We start from the raw sequence: 21,703 nt of genomic DNA, 5'->3' as shown, positions 1-21,703 counted from the left end.
CACGTTCAAGACAGCAGATGCATCTGTACACATGCATTTTCAAGAGGTGTTCAACACAGAGCTCTCTATCAGTAAACTCAGAAATATGTACTGCATGGGAGGGCATGACAAGCCAATTAACCAAGCCAAGACACGTCATTAAATATAAACCATTTGACCTTTAGAAAATAGCATCCAATTCCTGATTCATAACTATAGGCACATTGTGTGCGTGTATGCAACCTGGCAACCTAGGTCTGAGCCACTCTAAGCAATATGTATCCCAACACCCAGGGCACAAATAGCTAAATAAATACAATGACCATGTTGTATCAGCAACATGAACAAAGTAGAGATTTTTCCACTCTTTCCCTTGCTCTACACAAATGTCTGATTGACCGTAGAAACCTTGATGAAAACACCTACCCCTCCAGGATGCTGTGGAAGGTAAGAGAAGCAAAATAACTATGAATCCCCAAATTACATTTAACATAAAAAGGAAACATGTAAACAGAGGTGACTTTGTGTACGATGAATTTAACCATAAATGCAAGGATTAGAGAAAAGGCAAAATGGTGAGAGCTCTTTGCACATCACAATAGTGAACTGAGTACATGGGAAAATGGGTTCTCTCGCATGTTGATGGACACACGCTGTGTATTCTAGAACTACATGGCAGAAGAGAGTTGAGTTTAGTAACTACATGATCTATGGTGAAACCATCTTGTTTCCAGATGTATATTGTGGAGAAATTCTCACAGAATTCCTTAGTGTTGTTACTCATGGTGAGGAAATGTGGGGAATGAAATGACCAAAGGACAAAAGAGTGAAAGGGTCAGTGTGTAGAATGCTAGGAGAAATGACTAAATAATAAGCCATGTGGGCAAACTGAAACGCTGTGTTCTCAGAAGTGGGGCTAACGCTATGGACATATAAAATATGAAGTTAGCCACAGTGCTATATTCAGAAAACCTTTACACTTTAAGAAACTGTCCTGTTTCCATTAGGAAGATTTTAATAATCCTCAGCAAGGCGATCCCTTGGATTTTGCAGTGAGCTCCAAACAGCAGGGCCAGTCCTGTTTGAAAGCATATTGTGGAGGAAGAAAAGCTGGCCATGTGATGTCAAATGACATAAAAAGTGTGTATTGCCACACTCCCACTGTAGCCTGGGTCCAGGTCCAGAGACAAGGAAGGAGCATCATCCCAAAAACATATCCAACTACCAGATGAGTTTCACACAAGTGGCCTGTTGGAATAGCTCAAGCCATTTCTATTCATAAAAACAAGCATTTCTCCCCACCCTCCAGCATTAGCCTCCAGAACAAAAAAAGAAGAAATAAAAGAAAGAAAAAGAGTTAAATAGATTTTTTCCCAACCTTTACATCAAACCACTTTTAAACCAAAAACAATCTTCAGCATTTTGCTAGCTTGACTAAATATTAAGCCAGGTGCATCCTGTCTACACAAAGTTAAAAGGTGATAAATGTAGGTACACATTCCCAAGAATAATATAGTTCAAAACTTAACAAAGCATATTTATGGAAATAGCATAAGCTGCCTGCAAAGAGTTAGGATACACTTCTTCAACTTCCCCTTAACTTTGATTGCCTTCAGTCCTGCCAAAACTGAATCAGAACAGTTTCCAGGGTCTGGAGAGACAGCTGTTATTTCCAGATAAGAACCCTGAGAAGCCTCAGTTCCCGAAGAATTCTAGGGGAAAATATTTCAGAAAAAAAAAAACAGGGTTTCCTGGAAATTATCACATCTGTCCCGTGTGTGACTGACAAAGCGACACTAGAACTGCCAAGAGAATCATCAACATTAAGGCGGGGAGATGAGAGTATGCAGGCCACGAGGTCCCAGCTGTATTCTGCGCTATGTACGCTGGTTCTCGCTGAGTGAGAACGCTATCTCTATGGGCTTTGCCAAGTGGAGACCCGTTAAACAAGAACTCATCTGATGACCCAAAACTAAGTCACAAGGCTCCCTGCAGTATGTGCTGCATACATTACAGGGAGGTGTTCATATTTCACGAAAATCAACCAAACAGCAAAGAGCCCTTATACAGAAGAATAGCTCCACCAGTCTAGAGGTGCTGCTAACCACAATGCTTAAGTGTAACAGAGGCCAAAGTCACCTGTAGAATACTTTCCTTACTATTTCACTTCTTTTACCTAAGAATGTCTGCGTTTCCTAGGATGAATCAGATATTAACTACTAACAAACGCAGTCACTTCCAGTGGCTGTGAGGAAGGGAAAGGCAGAGTTATCAACATAAGGAACTCTTTCCAGATATTTCTTTAGCAGAGTTTCAAAACATGATGCTAGGACATATCACCGTGTGAGCAGAACTGTACACCAAGAATGCAGAACTAGATGACCTTTGTAAGCCAACTAAACCTAAAAGTAAATCTTATTGAGCAATTAAATCTATTATGCAACTAAATCAAAAGCAATTTCAGTGAAAAGTTATAATCAAGTAGGATCCAATATAACTATTAATTATTACAACCCAGAGGATATCCTAGATGTCAGACTAAAATCCAAGTTTTATTTTTGAAGAATTATTTCATTTCAATCGTATATATAAGTGGAGTTGAGTATGGGTGCTTATGGAGGTCAGAAGACAATGTCAATCTCCTGGAGCCAGAGGTACATGTGGTTGGCATCTTCCTGGTATGAGTGTTGGCGACCAAACCCTGGTCCTCTGCAAGAGCACTACCCACTCTGAACCCCTGTACCTCCTCTCCAGTCCCACAGGTATAAATTGTTTACAAGTTTCTGAAATGGTCTCAGTATGTATAGACATGTCTTAACCATGATAAGAATTTACAGATTTATTCAGGAAGACTCTTCCTTTGCAAATAAGTTTCAAGCATGTAAAATTGTTGTTTTTTAATAACTTAAGTAGTCTAGCTGTATTAATACAACCAATTCAGACCTGTATATTTGTAACTTTTAATAATACAATACCTCTGCTGAAAATAGAAATCTACACAGTCCAAAAATTCCCAATGGGTTCTATACCACATAGCCTCCACCTAGTACAGGCGCAGAAATGGCATACTGACAAGAAAGAGACTTACTGGCGACTAGAACAAAATTCTTAGTTTTTTCTTTGAGCAAACTGGAGATCTTTAATCATACACCATCTCTCCAGGAGAGAAAAAAAATGGGCAGCATGTTTTCTGCATTTCTTGACACTGCTAAAAAACAGAACAGCTGGGAGTGTAAAAGTGTTAGAAGTATTGCAAACAGAGCTACAGGAGGACCGGGAAAGTGATGGGGTAGCTGATGTGGCTAGATGCATGGCAGCCTTTCTTGGGTGAAAATAATAATTTCTGAATGGATAATGCAAATTCTGCCAAGAAGCCACCTGCCTCACTGCCCACCTCTTCCTAGGGCCCAGCACTTGAGGTCTGCCTTGGCAGGAGCAGGCATTTCTCTTCTCTCAGCACTCTCTTCTTCATCACTGACTAATAACTCGCCCAGCAAGACTGCCCCAGCAGTATCCGTCACACATGAAACCATAATTAATCTGCCTCCCCTTGGGAAACTTCCGATTGCAACATCATCTGGATTGTTTAGAGCAGAGCACGTTTCACTGATAGGTAACTCAGGAAGGAACTGGAATCAATCCGAAACTCTCTCAGGACTGGAAGACTGACTCCAGAAGAGTTGAGATCTGGTAATAGGTGTTCATCTGTTTGAAGGGTCCGGGTCATGGTATGTCAATGAGAAATGGGAAGTCTTGGAGGAGCATAAGTTTAAGTGTGGGTGAGGAATGCTATGTTTGAGTCTATTGGGTTAAACAAGAGATAGAAGATTACTATGAAAAAAAATAATGTTACCCACTGTTGTGTGTGCTAGTAGAAACCATTAATTTATAAAAGGAAAAGCCAGATGGTGAGAAATAGAGAGACAGGGAAAGAGGGAGTAAATAATAGAACCATTTCAGAATAGGATTTTATTGCTATTTTCTAGGAATATTTTGGATGATCTTTCCTTTGAAACAATGTCATCTACTACTTTCTCTTAGAATCACAGTTAGAGGAGGCACACAAAGTCTCTAAATAGTAAAAGGTAGCAGTAGGTATTTTAATGGCTCTTTCTTCAGGGTGGTACATGTAGGAAATGGTATTGGAAAAATTGTCTTTTAAAAACTTAATAAAAAAAAACCTTGTGCTTTGATAAATTGCTTACTGCCTATTCCTATGGTCTTGAGCATGAATACTACCAGAATAATCTACAGGGTATTGTGGGGCCCACTAATGGGCAAAAGTCAACTCTCCCATCGTTTAGGAAAATTCTGACTATTCTCCTGTCATTTTTGAAGGAGTTTCTTTCGCTATCTTTCCTGTTTCTTTGCAAGCATTTTACTGGATGAGGAGTGTGAAAACAGTTTGTGATACTATATGTGACACTGAACCGTGTCATATGCCTCTGAGCCTTGCAATTGCAGATCCACATGCAAAGCTTTGGAGGTAAGAATGAACTAGAAAAATAGACTGATACCCCTCAAACATCCTAAGGAACAGGCAAACATCGTCTGGAAAACCCAAACATTTGTGCTACTGCAAAAAAAATAAACAAATACTCTTGGAAAATATTGAAGTGAATATTGCAAGGTGTAAGTCGTAAGACCTCACAGACTCTAACTTAAAAGAAATGGAGTTTTGGGCTGAGGACATAGCTCAGATACTAGAGTACTTGTCCCTCAATCTGGGTCAGGGCCAGAACAACACACACACACACACACACACACACACACACACAGACAGAGAGAGAGAGAGAGAGAGAGATTCAGAAGTCATTTAAGTGAACTTATGTTTTTACATTGACATCTAGTTATTTAAAACCACGTTTTATTTTTAAAGTAACTCAAACTAACAAAGTAATTAAAAATATGCAACCAATAATTAAGTTGGTGTAAGAGGAAGACCATTATATCCCATAACCAATTGTAATTTTATCATAATTTTAAAGTGATTTTAAAGTGATTATATCAGTCTTTTTGACAATCTTATTAATTTGTCTTTGACATTTAAAATAATGACATTTAATATTTGCAACAGCTTCTTGGGAACTGTTTCTATATTTTTTTAAGCTGAAGCAAATTTTTCAAAACCATAGTATTTGTCTAGTTTTTAGGATGACATGAAACTTTTTTATCATAATTTCAAATACCTACTAAAGATACATATCATGGTACATTGTGTATCTTAGCAGTTCAAAGTTAAATGGCTGCACTTTATTTTCTATGAGACAGTAGATGATAATTTGATACCCCATATTGTCTTCTGGGAAAATCTCTTTATTTAATAGGGTCAAATTTAATAAAAGATTCAGACCTGTCATCTTTCTCAATGAAACAAAATTCTTCATCAGTCTTTTACGTTTTCAGAATGTATGTAAGTGGTGCAAAGCTAGGCTCAAACAGTGCCATTTACTTCCTGGAACTCCTCCTGAAGTTGTGTCATTACTGAGGAATTGAGTGAAGGTATGCTGGGTGTGGTGGTGAGTTTGAGGCAAGTCTGGGCTATCTAGAAACACAGAAAAGAGGGAAGGAGGACAGAAAGATTCATTTCCATGATCTGCCTGGTCACTAATCAAGTAGATCTCTTTTCTAGTTTTCTGTTAAAGAAGTGGAAATTGATTTGCAGAGTAACTGTCATTGAAAAATTATTATTATTATTATTATTATTATTATCATACAGAAATCTTGTCTTTTCCCAAGATCTATTTTGAGGATTACCTTATGTCTTAGAACTTCTCAAATGTTTTTGTAATTTGTAGTAATTTTCTTCTCTCACACAACAGTGTGAGGCAGAGAGAGTTAGGCAAGCATCAAAGCCCTATGTCTATATTCTTACTACAAGGTCTCCTTTTGGGGACAAATATCAGAAAACCAAAAAAATGAAAATAATGACTGTCTCTGGGAATGAATGAGTCAGAACACCAAAATACTTGAGTTTGTGAACCAAAGATATCATCAAGGTGATCTCAAGTCAAAAACTAGTACACAATAATTTTTTTCTCCATGTGTGAATTTGAAAAGGAAGGAAAGTTACTTGCATTTACTGATGACACACTACAGGCAAAGACAAGACTTTGGCCTGAAAAAACTAAAACAAGTGAAACTCCCTTTTTTCTGCTAGCCTTTGCCATTTGCCTCAGGACCTCATCCAAGACTCCAAAGCAGTCATGTGTCTCAGCCTCTTTAAATTGGACCCAAGAAACTTTAGAGACTGGAAACGTGGGTGTTGAACCTTACAATAAAGGACAGGTTGAAAGAAAGGCATATGGACTTACTAAAAAACATTTTTGTGGGACAGAAATTAACACTGCAAAGGTCAGAGAGTTGATTCAACAGGTAGAGGGTCTTTAAGCCAAGTCAGGCCACGTCAGCTCAGTCCCTGCACCCCACATAGTGCAAAGAAAGAACAGTTGCCACAGACTATCCTCTGACATCCACACATGCATAATGGAATGTACAAATAAGTATTTAAAAATTTTACAATAGAAGTATGAAGTTCTCAGAACCAAAGGAAATTTCTCTATTCAATGTGTTCAAATTTGATGGTAAATGGACATCTGTGCAGAAGGGTGTTTGGATACAGGGCATGATGTAATGGTAACAGACTGAGGAGGGGAATCCCAGCAAAACCTTTGCAACATTCCTCTTGGCCTCTCCACAACATTCCTTCCTTTCAGATGTACAAGAGGACTTGTCTGAGATAGTCAGCAACAAAGGAGGGATATGGACAAAGTGGTCTTTCTTGCCTTTCTGCCCTGTTTCAAAGAGGACTTCTCATTACTGTTGTCTGCCTTAGGCAAGAAGGACTTTGGTTTCTGTGCTTTGATTCAAGGTAGGAAAAAGGTGAGACACCAAGAAGTAGATGCCTTGAGCTGAGTCAGACTTCGCGTCTTCTGAATATCTATTATTAGATATAATAACAGAGATGTATGTTTCTCTGGCCTGTTGGTGAACTGACTTTGTCTTCCTTGTGGAATAACTTTGCGATAGATTTCTAAAACACTCTGTCTAGACACCTGCTTTGTTTGATGTAAATACACCAACTCCTTAAGGTTACTGTTTATGTGGTGAAATTTTTGTTTTTTACTTTCAACCAATTTTCTTTTGTGTTTAAACTATGTTGCTTATTTAAAGAAGGTCATTGGTCTTTGCTTTTATCTTTTTTTTTTTTTTTAGTAAATTTTATTAAATTATAAAAGTTTCCATTTCCACCCCCCCTCCCAACACCCTCCCACTCCCCCTACTCCCCCTCCTCCTCCCTCTTCGTCCCCCAGGGCGGTCAGGGTTTCCTGCCCTGTGGGAAGTTCCAGTTCCTTCCCCCTCCCTCCAGGTCCAGGAAGGTGAGTGTCCAAACAGACTGGATCCCCAAAATCCATTATATGTAGAGGAAACAGGTCCCAGTGTCATAGTCAATGGCTTTTCAGAAAGACTTCGGGTCAGCCACAGTCAGAGAATCCGGCCAAATTCGGAGAATCTGGTTAGATCACGTCCTCTTTCAGTCCCAGTCCAACTGGCCTTGGTAAACTCTCATCAGATCCGTTCCCTTGTATCAGTGGGTGATGGCATCCCTCGCAGTACTGACTTCGTTTTTCATGTTCTTCCTCCTTCTGCTCCTCATTTGGACCTCGGGGGGCTCAGTCCCGTGCTGCAATGTGGGTTTCCGACTGTATCGCCATCCTTCGTCAGATGCAGGATCTATGGTGATAAGCAAAATATACATCAGTATGGACATGGGCCACGGCCGATTCAGGCACCCACTCCTCTGTCCAGAGAGCAATCTGGGGGATCTCTCCTTGGACCTGGGATCCCATATATACTCAAGTCTCCTGTAAACCCTAAAATGGGTCCCTTAGTTGAAATATAATCTTCCCTGATCCCTTGTTCATCCTTCCTCCCTCCCCCCCCCCATCCCAGGCCACCGAGCTTTCCCCTTTCTTCCCCTACTCCTTTCTCTCTAACCTTCTCCCCTTCCATCGACCCTCCCTCCCCCCCATGCACCCGAGGTTACCTGGGACTCTTGTCTATTTCCTACCTCCTGGTGGATAGCTAAATAATCTTCATCAGGTTCATCTTCTTATTTAGCTTCTCTAGGATCACGAATAATAGGCTCAAAGACCTTTAATTATGGTTAGAATCCACTTATGAGTGAATACATACCGTGTTCCTCTTTTTGGGTCTGGCTTACCTCACTCAGTAAAGCGTTTTCTATTTCCATCCATTTGCATGCAAAATTCAAGATGTCATTGTTTTTTACCGCTGAGTAAAACTCTAATGTGTATATGTTCCACACCTTTTTTAACCATTCTTCTATTGAGGGGCACCTAGGCTGTTTCCAGGTTCTGGCTATTACAAATAGTGCTGCTATGAACATAGTAGAACAAATGCTTTTGTAGTATGATCGGGAATCTTTAGGGTATATTCCCAAGAGTGGAATTGCTGGGTCCTGAGGGAGGTTGACTCCCAGTTTCCTGAGAAACCGCCACACTGATTTCCACAGTGGCTGCACGAGTTTGCATTCCCACCAACAATGGATGAGTGTTCCCCTCACCCCACATCCTCTCCAGCATAGGATATCATTGGTGTTTTTGACTTTAGCTATTCTGACAGGTGTAAGATGGTATCTCAAAGTGGTTTTGATTTGCATTTCCCTGATCGCTAAGGAGGTTGAGCATGACCTTAAGTGTCTTCTGGCCATTCGAAATTCATCTGTTGTGAATTCTCTGTTAAGTTCAGTACCCCATTTTTTAATTGGGTTAATTAGAGTTTTAGTGCCTAGTTTCTTGAGTTCTTTGTATATTTTGGAGATCAGACCTTTGTCTGATGAGGGGTTGGTGAAGATCTTCTCCCAGTCAGAAGGCAGTCTTTTTGTCCTACTGACAGTGTCCTTTGCTTTACAGAAGCTTCCCAGTTTCAGTAGATCCCATTTATTCATTGTTTCTCTTATTGTCTGTGCTGCTGGGGTCCTGCTTAGGAAGAGGCCTCCTGTGCCTAAATCTTGTAGACTACTTCCCACTTTCTCTTCTATCAGGTTCAAAGTGGACGGATTAATGTTGATGTCTTTAATCCATTTGGACTTGATTTTTGTGCATGGTGATAGATATGGATCTACTTTCATTTTTTTACAGGTTGACATCCAGTTATGCCAGCAAAATTTGTTAAAGATGCTGTCCTTCTTCCATTGTATACCTTTAGCTCCCTTGTCGAAAATTAGGTGTTCATAAGTTTGTGGGTTAATATCTGGGTCTTCTATTCGATTCCATAGGTCGACTTCTCTGTTCTTATGCCAATACCAAGCTGTTTTCAATACTGTAGCTCTATAATAGAGTTTGAAGTCAGGGATGGTAATGCCTCCAGAAGTTCTTTTATTATATAAGATTGTTTTGGCTATCCTGGGTTTTTTGTTTTGCCATATAAACTTGATTATTGTTCTCTCAAGGTCTGTGAAGAAGTTTGATGGGATTTTGATGGGGATTGCATTGAATCTATAGATTGCTTTTGGTAGAATTGCCATTTTTACTATGTTGATTCTCCCAATCCAAGAGCAGGGGAGGTCTTTCCATTTTCTGGTATCCTCCTCAATTTCTTTCTTCAAAGACTTAAAGTTCTTGTCAAATAGGTCTTTCACTTCCTTGGTTAGAGTAACCCCAAGATATTTTATGCTATTTGTGGCTATCATGAAAGGTGATGCTTCTCTGATTTCCCTCTCTGCTTCTTTATCCTTTGTGTATAGGAGGGCCACTGATTTTTTGGAGTTGATCTTGTATCCTGCCACGTTACTAAAGGTGTTTATCAGCTGTAGGAGTTCTTTGGTAGAGTTTTTGGGGTCACTTATGTAAACTATCATATCGTCAGCAAATAACGAAAGTTTAACTTCATCCTTTCCAATTCGAATCCCCTTGATCTCCTTATGTTGTCTTATTGCTATTGCTAGAACTTCAAGCACTATATTGAAGAGGTATGGAGAGAGTGGACAGCCTTGTCGCGTTCCTGATTTTAGTGGAAAGGCTTTGAGTTTCTCTCCATTCAGTTTGATGTTAGCTGTCGGCTTGCTGTATATTGCTTTTATTATATTTAGGTATGATCCTTGTATCCCCAGTCTCTCCAACACCTTTATCATAAATGGGTGTTGAATTTTGTCAAATGCTTTTTCAGCATCTAGTGAGATGATCATATGGTTTTTTTCTTTCAGTTTATTTATATGATGGATTACATTGATAGATTTGCATATGTTGAACCAGCCCTGCATCTCTGGAATGAAGCTGACTTGATCATAATGGATAATTTTTCTAATGTGCTCTTGGATTCGGTTTGCCAGTATTTTATTGAGAATTTTCGCGTCGATGTTCATGAGTGAGATTGGCCTGTAATTCTCTTTCTTGGTTGTGTCTTTGTGTGGTTTTGGTATTAGGGTAACTGTAGCTTCATAAAAGGAGTTAGGCAATGACTCTTCTGTTTCTATACTGTGGAATACGTTAAGGAGTATAGGTATTAGCTCTTCCTGGAAGTTCTGGTAGAATTCTGCATTGAAACCATCTGGTCCTGGGCTTTTTTTGGTAGGGAGATTTTTGATAACAGCTTCTAATTCTTCGCGACTAACAGGTCTATTTAGGTTGTTCACCTGTTCTTGGTTCAACTTTGGTATATGGTACTTATCTAAAAAAATGTCCATTTCTTTTACATTTTCCAACTTTGTGGCATATAAACTTTCATAGTAAGATCTAATGATTCTCTGAATTTCCTCTGTGTCTGTGGTTATGTCCCCCTTTTCATTTCTGATCTTATTAATTTGCATGTTCTCTCTCTGCCGTTTGATTAACTTGGCTAGGGGTTTGTCAATCTTGTTGATTTTCTCCAAGAACCAGCTTTTTGATTCATTGATTCTTTGGATTGTTTTCTCTGTTTCTATTTTGTTGATTTCAGCCCTCAGTTTGATTATTTCCAGTCTTCTAGACCTCCTGGGTGAATCAGCTTCTTTTTTTCTAGATCTTTCAATTGTGCTGTTAATTCTCCAATGTGTGCTTTCTCCGCTTTCTTTAATTGGGCACTTAGTGCTATGAACTTTCCTCTTAGCACTGCTTTCATAGTGTCCCATAGGTTTGAGTATGTTGTGTCTTTGTTTTCATTAAATTCAAGGAAGAGTTTAATTTCTTTCTTTATTTCTTCCTTGACCCAGGGGTGATTTAGTAGTTGACTATTCAGTTTCCATGAGTTTGTTGGCTTCCTGGGGGGAGCATTGTTGTTGAATTCTAATTTTAGTCCATGGTGATCTGACAAGACACAGGTAGTTACTAATATTTTTTTGTATCTGTGGAAGTTTACTTTGTTACCGAGTATGTGGTCAATTTTCGAGAAGGTTCCATGAGCTGCAGAGAAAAAGGTATATTCTTTCCTATTTGGGTGGAGTGTTCTATAGATGTCTGTTAAGTCCATTTGATTCAATACCTCCAATAGGTCTCTCAATTCTCTGTTTGGTTTCTGTCTGATTGACCTGTCCATTGGTGAGAGAGGAGTGTTGAAGTCTCCTACTATTAGTGTGTGTGGTTTGATGACCGCCTTGAGTTCTAGAAGAGTTTCTTTTACATATGTGGGTGCCTTTATATTAGGAGCATAGATATTCAGGATTGAGACTTCCTCCTGATGAATTGTTCCAGTTATGAGTATGAAATGTCCATCTCCATTTCTTCTGATTGATTTTAGTTTGAAGTCGATTTTGTTAGATATTAGAATGGCCACGCCTGCTTGTTTCTTAGGCCCATTTGCTTGGAAAACCTTTTCCCAACCCTTTACTCTGAGTAGGTGTCTGTCTTTGTGGTTGAGGTGTGTTTCTTGTAAACAGCAGAATGTTGGATCCTGTTTTCGTATCCAATCTCTAAGTCTGTGCCTCTTTATAGGTGAATTGAGTCCATTGATATTAAGTGATATTAATGACCAGTGGTTGTTGACTCCGGTCATTTTTTTTTTTTGTTAGGTAGTAGAGTATATGTGTTTTTCTTCTTTAATTTGTGCTTGTGAATGGTCGCTAGATGTTCGAGTTATTGTAGGCCGTTTTGGGAATGTTGGATTCCTTCGGTAGTGATTTTCCTTCTAATATTCTCTGTAAGGCTGGATTAGTAGCTACGTATTGCTTAAATTTGTTTTTATCCTGGAATATTTTGTTTTCTCCGTTGATAGTGAACAGTAGCTTGGCAGGGTATATTAGTCTGGGTTTGCATCCATGGTCTCTTAGTTTCTGCAGTACCTCTATCCAGGATCTTCTGGCTTTCATGGTTTCCATAGAGAAATCCGGTGTAAGCCTGATAGGTTTACCTTTATAAGTTACTTGACCTTTTTCCTTTGCAGCTCTTAAAATTTTTTCTTTAATATTTATGTTTTGTGTTTTGATTATTATATGACGCGGGGATGTTTTTTTCTGATCCAATCTATTCGGTGTTCTGTATGCTTCTTGAACCTTCATAGGAATATCGTTCTTTAGGTTGGGAAAGTTTTCTTCTATAATTTTGTTGAATATATTTTCTGGTCCTTTGATCTGCAGTTCTTCTCCTTCTTCAATCCCTATTATTCTTAGATTTGGTTTTTTTATTGTGTCCCAGATTTCCTGAATGTTTTGTGAAGAGAATTTGTTGGATTTGCCGTTTTCTCTGACCAGAGCATTTATTTTCTCTATGGTATCTTCAGAATCTGAGATTCGTTCTTCTATCTCTTGTATTCTATTGGTTATGCTTGATTCTGTAGTCTCCGCTCGTTTACCTAGGTTTTCCATATCCAGCCGGTTCTCGTTTTGTGTTTTCTTCATTGCCTCCATTTCAGTTTTCAATTCTTGGACTGTTTCCTTTACTTGTTTGATTGTTTTTTCTTGGTTTCTCAGGGTATCACTCACGGATTTACTTATTTCTTCAAACTTTTTGTTATATTTCTCATCCATTTCTATACTCATTTCTTCAAACTTTTTGTTATACTTCTCGACCAGTTCCTTAAGGGAGTTATTCATATCCTGTTTAAGGGACTCTATTGCTTTCATAATGGCACTTTTTTCCACTTCATCTGGGTTAGAGTGTTCAAATCCTTCTGTTGTAGGGTCGTTGGGATCTGATATTTTCATGTTGTTTTTCAGATTGTTGGAGGAGGTCTTGCCTTGGCGTCTGCCCATCTCTTCGATCCAATGCTCTCTATTGGAGCTTCTGGTATCGGGTCAGGTTCCCTTGTTGGGCAGGGAGTTCACTGATAGAATGCCTACCTTTCCCCAGGCAGGGTATTGAAGCACAGGCACTCCCTCTTTCCGGGATGTCCCTACAGAGCAGGCCCAGTGTGCAAGGCAGCTGAACTGGGGAAATTTTATGGCCTCAGTGGGAGGGGAGAAATATAGAAATTTGTACCTGGATGGAAGCTGGGATGGCAGGCGGGAGAGCCTAGCAGTGTGGACACAGCACTGCAGGCTGACCTGGGAGTCTATGGGGTCGGGGAAAGTCCTAGCTCCTCCTCGCCGGGGCCCCTGCCGTGGCCCGAATCAACTCACCACTCGGAAGGTCCTCTGGATGGAAGCTGGGATGGCTGGCGGGAAGCTAGCAGGGTGGAGCCAGCAGGGCAGGCTGACCTGGGAGTCTATGGGGTCGGGGAAAGTCCTAGCTCCCCCTCGCAGGGGCCCCTGCCGTGGCCCGAATCAACTCACCACTCGGAAGGCCCTCTGGATGGAAGCTGGGATGGCTGGCGGGAAGCTAGCAGGGTGGAGCCAGCAGGGCAGGCTGACCTGGGAGTCTATGGGGTCGGGGAAAGTCCTAGCTCCCCCTCGCCGGGGCCCCTGTCGTGGCCCGAATCAACTCACCACTCGGAAGGCCCTCTGGATGGAAGCTGGGATGCCTGGCGGGAAGCTAGCAGGGTGGAGCCAGCAGGGCAGGCTGACCTGGGAGTCTATGGGGTCGGGGAAAGTCCTAGCTTCCCCTCGCCGGGGCCCCTGCCGTGGCCCGAATCAACTCACCACTCGGGAAGGCCCTCTGGATGGAAGCTGGGATGGCTGGCGGGAAGCTAGCAGGGTGGAGCCAGCAGGGCAGGCTGACCTGGGTGTCTATGGGGTCGGGGAAAGTCCTAGCTCCCCCTCGCCGGGGCGCTGCCGTGGCCCGAATCAACTCACCACTCGGAAGGCCCTCTGGATGGAAGCAGGGATGGCTGGCGGGAAGCTAGCAGGGTGGAGCCAGCAGGGCAGGCTGACCTGGGAGTCTATGGGGTCGGGGAAAGTCCTAGCTCCCCCTTGCCGGGGCCGCTGCCGTGGCCCGAATCAACTCACCACTCGGAAGGCCCTCTGGATGGAAGCTGGGATGGCTGGCGGGAAGCTAGCAGGGTGGAGCCACTGCTTTTATCTTTAATTTAACAATTAATATTTTATGATCTTTGATGACTATTGATCTCTCTCTCTCTCTCTCTCTCTCTCTCTCTCTCTCTCTCTAGATTAGTCACCGTGGTACCTGTCAAATTATAGTAAATTCTTGGCTAATTTATTTAAACTATTATATGCGGTTAGGAAAATGATAGTGGAGTTTAATCTGCTGAAAATTAACTTAACACATTATGGTTATGTGCTTTCTGCTAATATCTTCTGGGAGATGCATAAAAATGAATGATTCAAGTATCTCTTGTGTCTAATGGGAACATTATTTACCAAGAGTTAAATTTGGAAATCACTAAAATATAGGTAACTAAGCCAATGACTGAAAAGAAAGAAGCATTCAGGCAGTCTAGACTTCTGTTGCTTTAACACAGCAACCAATCCTTCCTTCCTAGTACCTCCTTTCATCCTTCCTTCCTTCCTTCCTCCCTCTCTTCCTCCCTTTCTTACTGTCTTCCTCCTTAATTCTTTCCTTCTTTCTTCCTTCCTCATTCCTTCCTATTTTCTTCTTCCTTCATTCATTCCTTCTTCCCTTTCTTCATTTCTTTCTTCCTTTCTTTTTTCTTTCCTTCCTTCCTTTCTTCAATCTTTCCTTTCTCTCTTCTTTCTTTGCTTCTCCCTCTTCAATTACTCTCTCATCATAGAGGTGAGAGATGTCAATGTGGAATGATTTCTCATCTCTATATTTCTTAACTCAACAATCATGAAATATTAATCAGAAATAACGGCACACACCTTCAATCCAAACCCTTAACAGGCAGGGGCAGTAAAATCTTCTGAAGTTTGAGGTCAGGATGCTCTAGATGGGGAGTTTCAAGTTAGCTGTTGATGTGCAGTGAGACTTTGTTTTAAAAAAAAAGTGAGAAAGACTGAGAAAGAATAAAAGGAAGGAAGGACAGGTAGACAGGCAAGGGAAAGGGAGAGGGGGGATGTAAGTCATCAATGATTAGGAAAATCTAATCGTTTGGTTTCCATTTGCATACATGCTATGTTCACAATTTTTTCAACTTTCTTAGGCTATGAAGATGTCATACATATATCTGCCTTAAATTTGCTCATGCACATTCTCAATAGCTTTGTCTTAATGACCAGGATACAAAGCATGTTTTCATATTTCTGTACCTTATCTACTTTGGTTTTGTCATTGATAAATTTACGCTCAAGCCTGTTATGACAACTTCCTCTGTTTTCATCATCTAATGTGTTGCACTGTACTCAATCTAGCATCAGTTAATATCTTGAGAATAATTTTATAGGCAAGACTCGGTCAAAGGTGAGTAATCTTCTTCAAATGCTGCATTAACATTTATTAACTCTGAGAAAATAATAATTATCATCATTTAGCTAAATCTATGTATAAAATTATAGCTTAAATAGGCAAGATTGTATAGTCGAAATGAAAATTGTTGTTAGGAGTAATAAGACTATAGAAATTCTTAATTCTCTTTATCCTGTTGAAAAGTGGGGATGGGACAAAATATGCAATTTAGTTCCTTTTCACAACTCAGTTGAAAGAGTTATGCAATACTTAGTATGAGGAATTCTAGAGGCACAAAAGATAAAATTATACCACAGGTAAAGTGTCTGTCCTGGTGACGTTAGCTGCCACCTTGTCACAGTGTAGAGTCACATGAAGGAAGTCTCAATGGGGGGATTTTCCAGATCAGATTGGCCTGTGTTCATGTTCTCTGTTGCTGCGATAAAGATCATAAACAAAACCATCTTGGGGAGGAAAGAGGTTATTTTATCTTATGACTCCCAAGTTGTAATTCTCCATCATTGAGAGAAGTCAGAATAGAATCTCAAGGCAAGGCACTTGGAGACCCAAGCTTAATAGAGGCATGGAGGAATACAGCTTACTGGTTTGTTTTCCACAGCTTCTTTAGCCCATATTGTTTTATGACCATGGCAACAAGCGGGTAGACACGGGGCTGGAACAGTAAAGAGTGTGCATCTTGAGACACAACCACAAGAAAAGGAGATAGAGAGGGGAAGGTGAGGAAACTGCACTGACTTTCTGAAACCTCAAAGCTCACTCCCAGTGACTTGCCTATGCTTGAGGGTATAGCCTACATTTTTATACCTTCCAGAACCACTTGACCAAGCGTAGCACCATCCCCAGTGATGTGGGCCTTCCCCTGTAAGTCATTAATCGAAAAAACACCTTATGGAATTGCCTACAGGAAATACAGGAAATTTGATGAAGACATATTTTATCCGTTGAGATTCCTCCTCCCTGATGATTTTAGTTTATGCCAAATTCACAAAAAACTAAGTAAGACAGGATGTGTGTAGGGGATTGATTGCCTTTATTGCTAATTGACGTTAGAGAACTCAGCTCACTGTGGATGCCACTATTCCCTGAACAGGTAGTCCTGGGCTGCATAAGTAAACTAACTAAGCATGAGACTGAATGAACCAGTAGGAAACATTCTTCTTTAGTTTCATATTCAAACTCCTGCTGGAGTTTCTGCCTTGAATCCCCTCAATGATGGAATGTGACCTGGAAGTGTAAGCCAAACAAGTCTTTTCAGTTCCCCTAAGTTGCTTTGGATCCTGTTGTTTGTTGCCCTCGCAGCAGAAAAGGAAACCAGACTGGATGAACAGTGATACTTGCTTAAGAATTCCGTGAAGTAGGTGAAGTGCCAAGATACACACATCTGAACGAGTCACCGACTTATAGGATAATAGTGACAACTTGTTGAAAGCCAAGCATTGTTCAATGTTTTGTAGATACTGTTGTCATCCCTGTATTGCATCAGGATGTTTTATCTTAAGCTAAATCTGCTTGTAGGTGTTAGTTATGATCCTAAAGTGACAGACTAGGAAGAGTCTTGTGCATAGCTGACAGTAACAAAAAAAAAAAAAAAAAAAAAAAAAAAAAACCAAAACCACATCCTACCTTAGGTACGTACCTGAAGTGAGCTCAGGGAATGACTGCGAGCACAGAGCCAAGTCTAATGGCCATTCTTTCTCTCTGAAGCTGAGAGTGAGAGTCTTGGGACCTAAACTTTGTCAGCTGCCACAACTACTGAGAAAAGGAGATGGAACTTCAACCTGAAACCTTTCATGTAGAATTCATCATTAGCTTCCTTTGCCACTGAGAAAGCAGACTGATCAGAGAGCCATATGTAGATGTGTGCTTTCTAAACTAAGACATTCTGCAGCTTCCTGCAGCTTCAGACGCAGCATGCTTTCTGCCACGGTCTCACCTCTATTTCTGAACACTCTGAGAGTTCCCTTATGGAGAATGGGGCTATGAATTACTCAATAATGTTATTTAGTTTCCTCGTAAGTTCTGTTTAAATGTCTGGCTTGTAAGCCCAGCAGTTCTTATCATGGGGCAGGAAAACACAGGAGTCTTTGTCGCTTCTGATTGTTTGAAAGAAGTAAAGGTACTCAATTTTGCCATCTGTATATCTGTCAGTACTAAGTGTATTTGTATGACAGCTGTCTACAGAATGCACAGACATTTATGTAAAACATTTAATAGTGTGGAACCAAAAATTCAGGAAGCCGTGATTCTTTTGGAAGTTTCTCCATCCCCTGGCTGTAGCAGACAAAGGAGAAAATAAACAGCCTTTATTAGAGAAAGGGTATCTTTGGGCAGTGGGGGAGTTTTGCAAGAGGTCACATTCCTGATTTTTCTTCCAGTAAAAATCAAATAGCACTGTAAGTCGTTGTCCACATAGTATCCAGAGTCTCTGTCTTAAGCAACCTATAAAATATGGAGCTCTGATTTAGGAATCCATAGTTTTTATCATTTTCTTCACTACACAGACATTTTTAAAGATAATGAATCTATAAAAAATACTAAACTAGCTTTTTTTTCCTTCTGTATTATTTATAAAATTTTCTATATTATAATTAAGTGGTACTATTCAAATCACAAAATGTTAAGGACAAACAAAATTGTAGAAAAATAGATTAAACAATTAGATAGTACCTTGATTGTGGGACTTACTCTAGCTTTACCAATGTAAGGTATGATTATTAAGTAAATCAGGTTTATGGTATATGCATGTGACAATCTAATCAAGTTATATATGATATATATACACATATATGTGTGCACACTTTAGGGAACACTGTTATCTAGCATGGCATGGGCATTATTCTCTTTAATTTAGAGCAACTTTGGTTACCACAAGAGATTCTCATAAACCTGGGGCCCTAACATTCCCTTGTGAAAGGAAAAGAAAGACGAAGTTCAGGTGCCAGTTCATGGGATTAATGAAGGTCTTAGAAAGAGGGACACATGGGGTTAAGGAAAGCTCAGGAGCTCTGCTTGAGAACAACACTGATAGTCATGAGGGGTTCAAGAGGCATGGACAAGGAACTTGTGAGAGGTGATGTAAGGGGATGAAGGAGAGGGTCACAAGAAGGTCAGCAGTAAAGACACATCAGGAGGCTCCACACATCCATTAGTACAAGAGGTTATTGATTGACAGGGAGAGAGTCATCTTTGGTGGTGTAGTTGATAATAAATACCCCTTGTTTCTGTAGGCGACCTCCTACACTCCTGTAGGAGTGTAGACCCTCATCTACACTCCTGTGAGGGACCCTAAGGTTGGAACTGAGGTTGTCAAATTTGGGACTAAGCCACCTCACTGGCCCCCTAGAGTGGTTCTTGGGTTAGTGGTTTAAGGAATCTCCACAGAATTAGTGACTACACTAAAGACTGTCCCACTGTGTTCCCTTTCCTCCCGCATTTTCGCCACCTCTGCTGTCGCTTGTTTTCTCCGTGATAGCCGTCCGGACTCAGGTGCTATGCAATCTGTGTGTAGTTCTGATTTTTGTTTCCTTCGTGGCTAAGGATATTGAGTATCTTTTTCATGTTTAAAGGCTTCTTTTGGAGAACTGTCTGATTGGCTCACTTGTTCGTTTTTTGAACTATTTGGGAGAGATTGCTGTTTAGTTTTTGTGTTCTTTATGTATTCAGAATGCTAATTCCTTGTTGAGTGTTAAGATTGCAGAGATTACCTCCCATTCTATAAGCGGTCCCTCTCCTCTATTTTCTTGGCTGTTTAGAAGGATTTTAGTTTCATGCAATCTCATTTCTTCATACTTGCTAGCAATTGAAACTTTTTCCTTTTGGAAATTTTTTGTCAAGTCCTTTATCTTAAAGCGTTTTCTTCTAGAAGTTTTAAAGTTTCAGAACTTATAGTAAGGTCTTCAACTCATTCTAAATTGACTTTTAAAGTTTTTATTTTTGGCTGAATAATTTGGTTCTTCTTGATGAATAATTGATTTTATTAATCTTGTATTTTGTAAAATTATTCTATATTAGATACACCATAAAGAATATTTAATGCATGCCTCATCTTTTTTAGTTCTATTTTTGTAAATAAAATTACAGAGTTAAAGATTAAAGTGTTTCTAAATATGTAAAGAGTATTGACAAACTTATCTCCATATTGATTTTCTCCAGGCTTACTTCTACATTAAGGAAAATTGAGAAAAAATATACCTTATGGGGCCAGAATTATTACTCAGTGGTACAGATACACGTCATAAGACTACATGAAAGAAGATAAAAATAAAAACAATTTATACAATTCCCAGAAATAAGCAATGATCTGTGAGCAACACATTAGTCAATACATTTTTTCATGTAATTATCCGTCATTTCTTTTATTTAGTTACATACTGAAGCTTTCATTGGTTTCTTTATAGCTTTTTCCTTGCTTCCATCCTTTTATTCCTACTTTCTCCTTTTTAAACCTCAGGTCACCATTTAAGGATGTACATGAAATAAATCCTTAATAACACAGTGTATTGCTTGTTAAATCATAACCTAGAAGTTTGCTTCTGCTAGCCTCCTCATCAGTGCTGTAAAAGAATCATACCAGCTTTCCTTTTGCAAGATTCCTCTTGATGACGAAGGCATTAATATTTCCTTTCCCAGGCAGATTCCAAAATGTGGTGGCTTTTAGCAGCAGCATGGTGTGTGCTTCTTCCTGCATCCATACACAGCTATAAGCAAGGGAGCATCACAAATCCCGAAGCCTATATGAACATTGTAAGTCATTCATTGAGAAAGTAAAACCAAAACAACACTAAGCTATAAAATTACTAATTACTCATTGTTTCAGGTATAATTTGCTTATCAAGAGTTTTTTTAATGACTAAATATGGACTTTCTGTTTTGGTGTTTATCAAAACTAGCTAATCCTAGAACTGAAAGCTCTGACAAACATTGGAGTAACAATCCTAGTGTTTCTGTTTTATTTTGTTTTGTTTTGCTTTGTATGTTTTGTTTTGTTTTAAGTGGTGGATTTCTGAATAGGAGGTTCAAGATTTGTTTTGGTGATTCCCTGTCACATACCCTGGAATTTTTCCTTGGGCTTTCTGTACACCAATTTCATGGTTTTGTGAGCTACATTGGTGTATTTTAGGGTTCAATAAGCCAAGGTTGGTTTGTGTACCTTTAAATCCAAAGAAATAGCACAAAATAAGGATGTACTATGTGCCTCACAAAAGCAAACGTATAATCTTTTGATAAAGACATAGACTTTGCAGCTAAACTTAGTGTCTTACTAAACAAACATTTTCTCTTTCTAGCATGTTATCTTGAATAAATCACTTAATTTTCCTGATCTTTAGTTTTCTCAATTCTAAAATATAAACAGTTCTGTTGCAAAGACTTCTTAAAGGGCTTGATGAAGTAGAGCAAGAATCTATCCTGTAACACTTGTTTCTGCCTCCTTATATGTCTGTGGATAGGGTAGTTTCTGCTGGCCCTTCTAACTAATGTTGTGTTCCTTTAGACTTCATTCTACCCAAAAGGTTGGTCTTTAAAGACTAGGTCTAAAAGTCCCCCAAACTTAATTTTTTGTTAAATGCAATTAGTCAATGGAAATCTTGAGCAGGGGAGTAGAAAGAAAGAGAAGGGTGACATCAACTGTTGGGGTCTTTTGTTTTGGTTCCTGTTTTCAACTGCCCTTGATCTATCTTGCGGAGTTAGCTTAGTCAGCCACCTCCCTTAATGTGGTCCTTTCCTTTCCCTTCCTGGATCTTATAACCACTTCTATTCATATCCCTTTGGAGCCAAATTGGTAGAAGGTCACTTATCATTAGACGCAAGATACTTCCCAATCTCCTGTGGTTTCCCTCATAAGCCAGCTATTTATATTTCTTGTTGCCAAAACTTCTTAAGAATGAACTACTGGGGTTAGTAACACTAAATTCTTAGACACCATCCTGAGGATGTAAATGTCGAGTCATTCCACCCTTGTGCTACCCCTTTGCATTCAGTCCCTTCCTGAAATATCTCCTAAGCCATTATAATTTTTCCTGCTATATGCT

General features: G+C 39.8%; 1 protein-coding gene across 1 annotated transcript in view; it reads left to right on the top strand.

Moving 5' to 3' along the window:
• The first annotated feature begins 303 nt into the window (after positions 1-303).
• The window catches only part of LOC125403378 (lipase member K), a 45,693-nt gene continuing 24,293 nt past the window's right edge, over positions 304-21,703 (top strand). The window contains exons 1-2 of the mRNA XM_087908679.1: positions 304-426; positions 987-1,157. Of these exons, the coding sequence (XP_087764805.1) occupies positions 304-426; positions 987-1,157 (294 nt within the window). The remainder of the gene's footprint in view (positions 427-986; positions 1,158-21,703) is intronic.

The sequence above is a fragment of the Myodes glareolus genome, chromosome 7, assembly GCF_982192425.1.
Source record: "Myodes glareolus chromosome 7, mMyoGla1.1, whole genome shotgun sequence".
Lineage (NCBI taxonomy): Eukaryota > Metazoa > Chordata > Mammalia > Rodentia > Cricetidae > Myodes > Myodes glareolus.
Note: the sequence above shows the minus strand (reverse complement) of the source record. Positions and strands in the feature narration are given on the sequence as shown.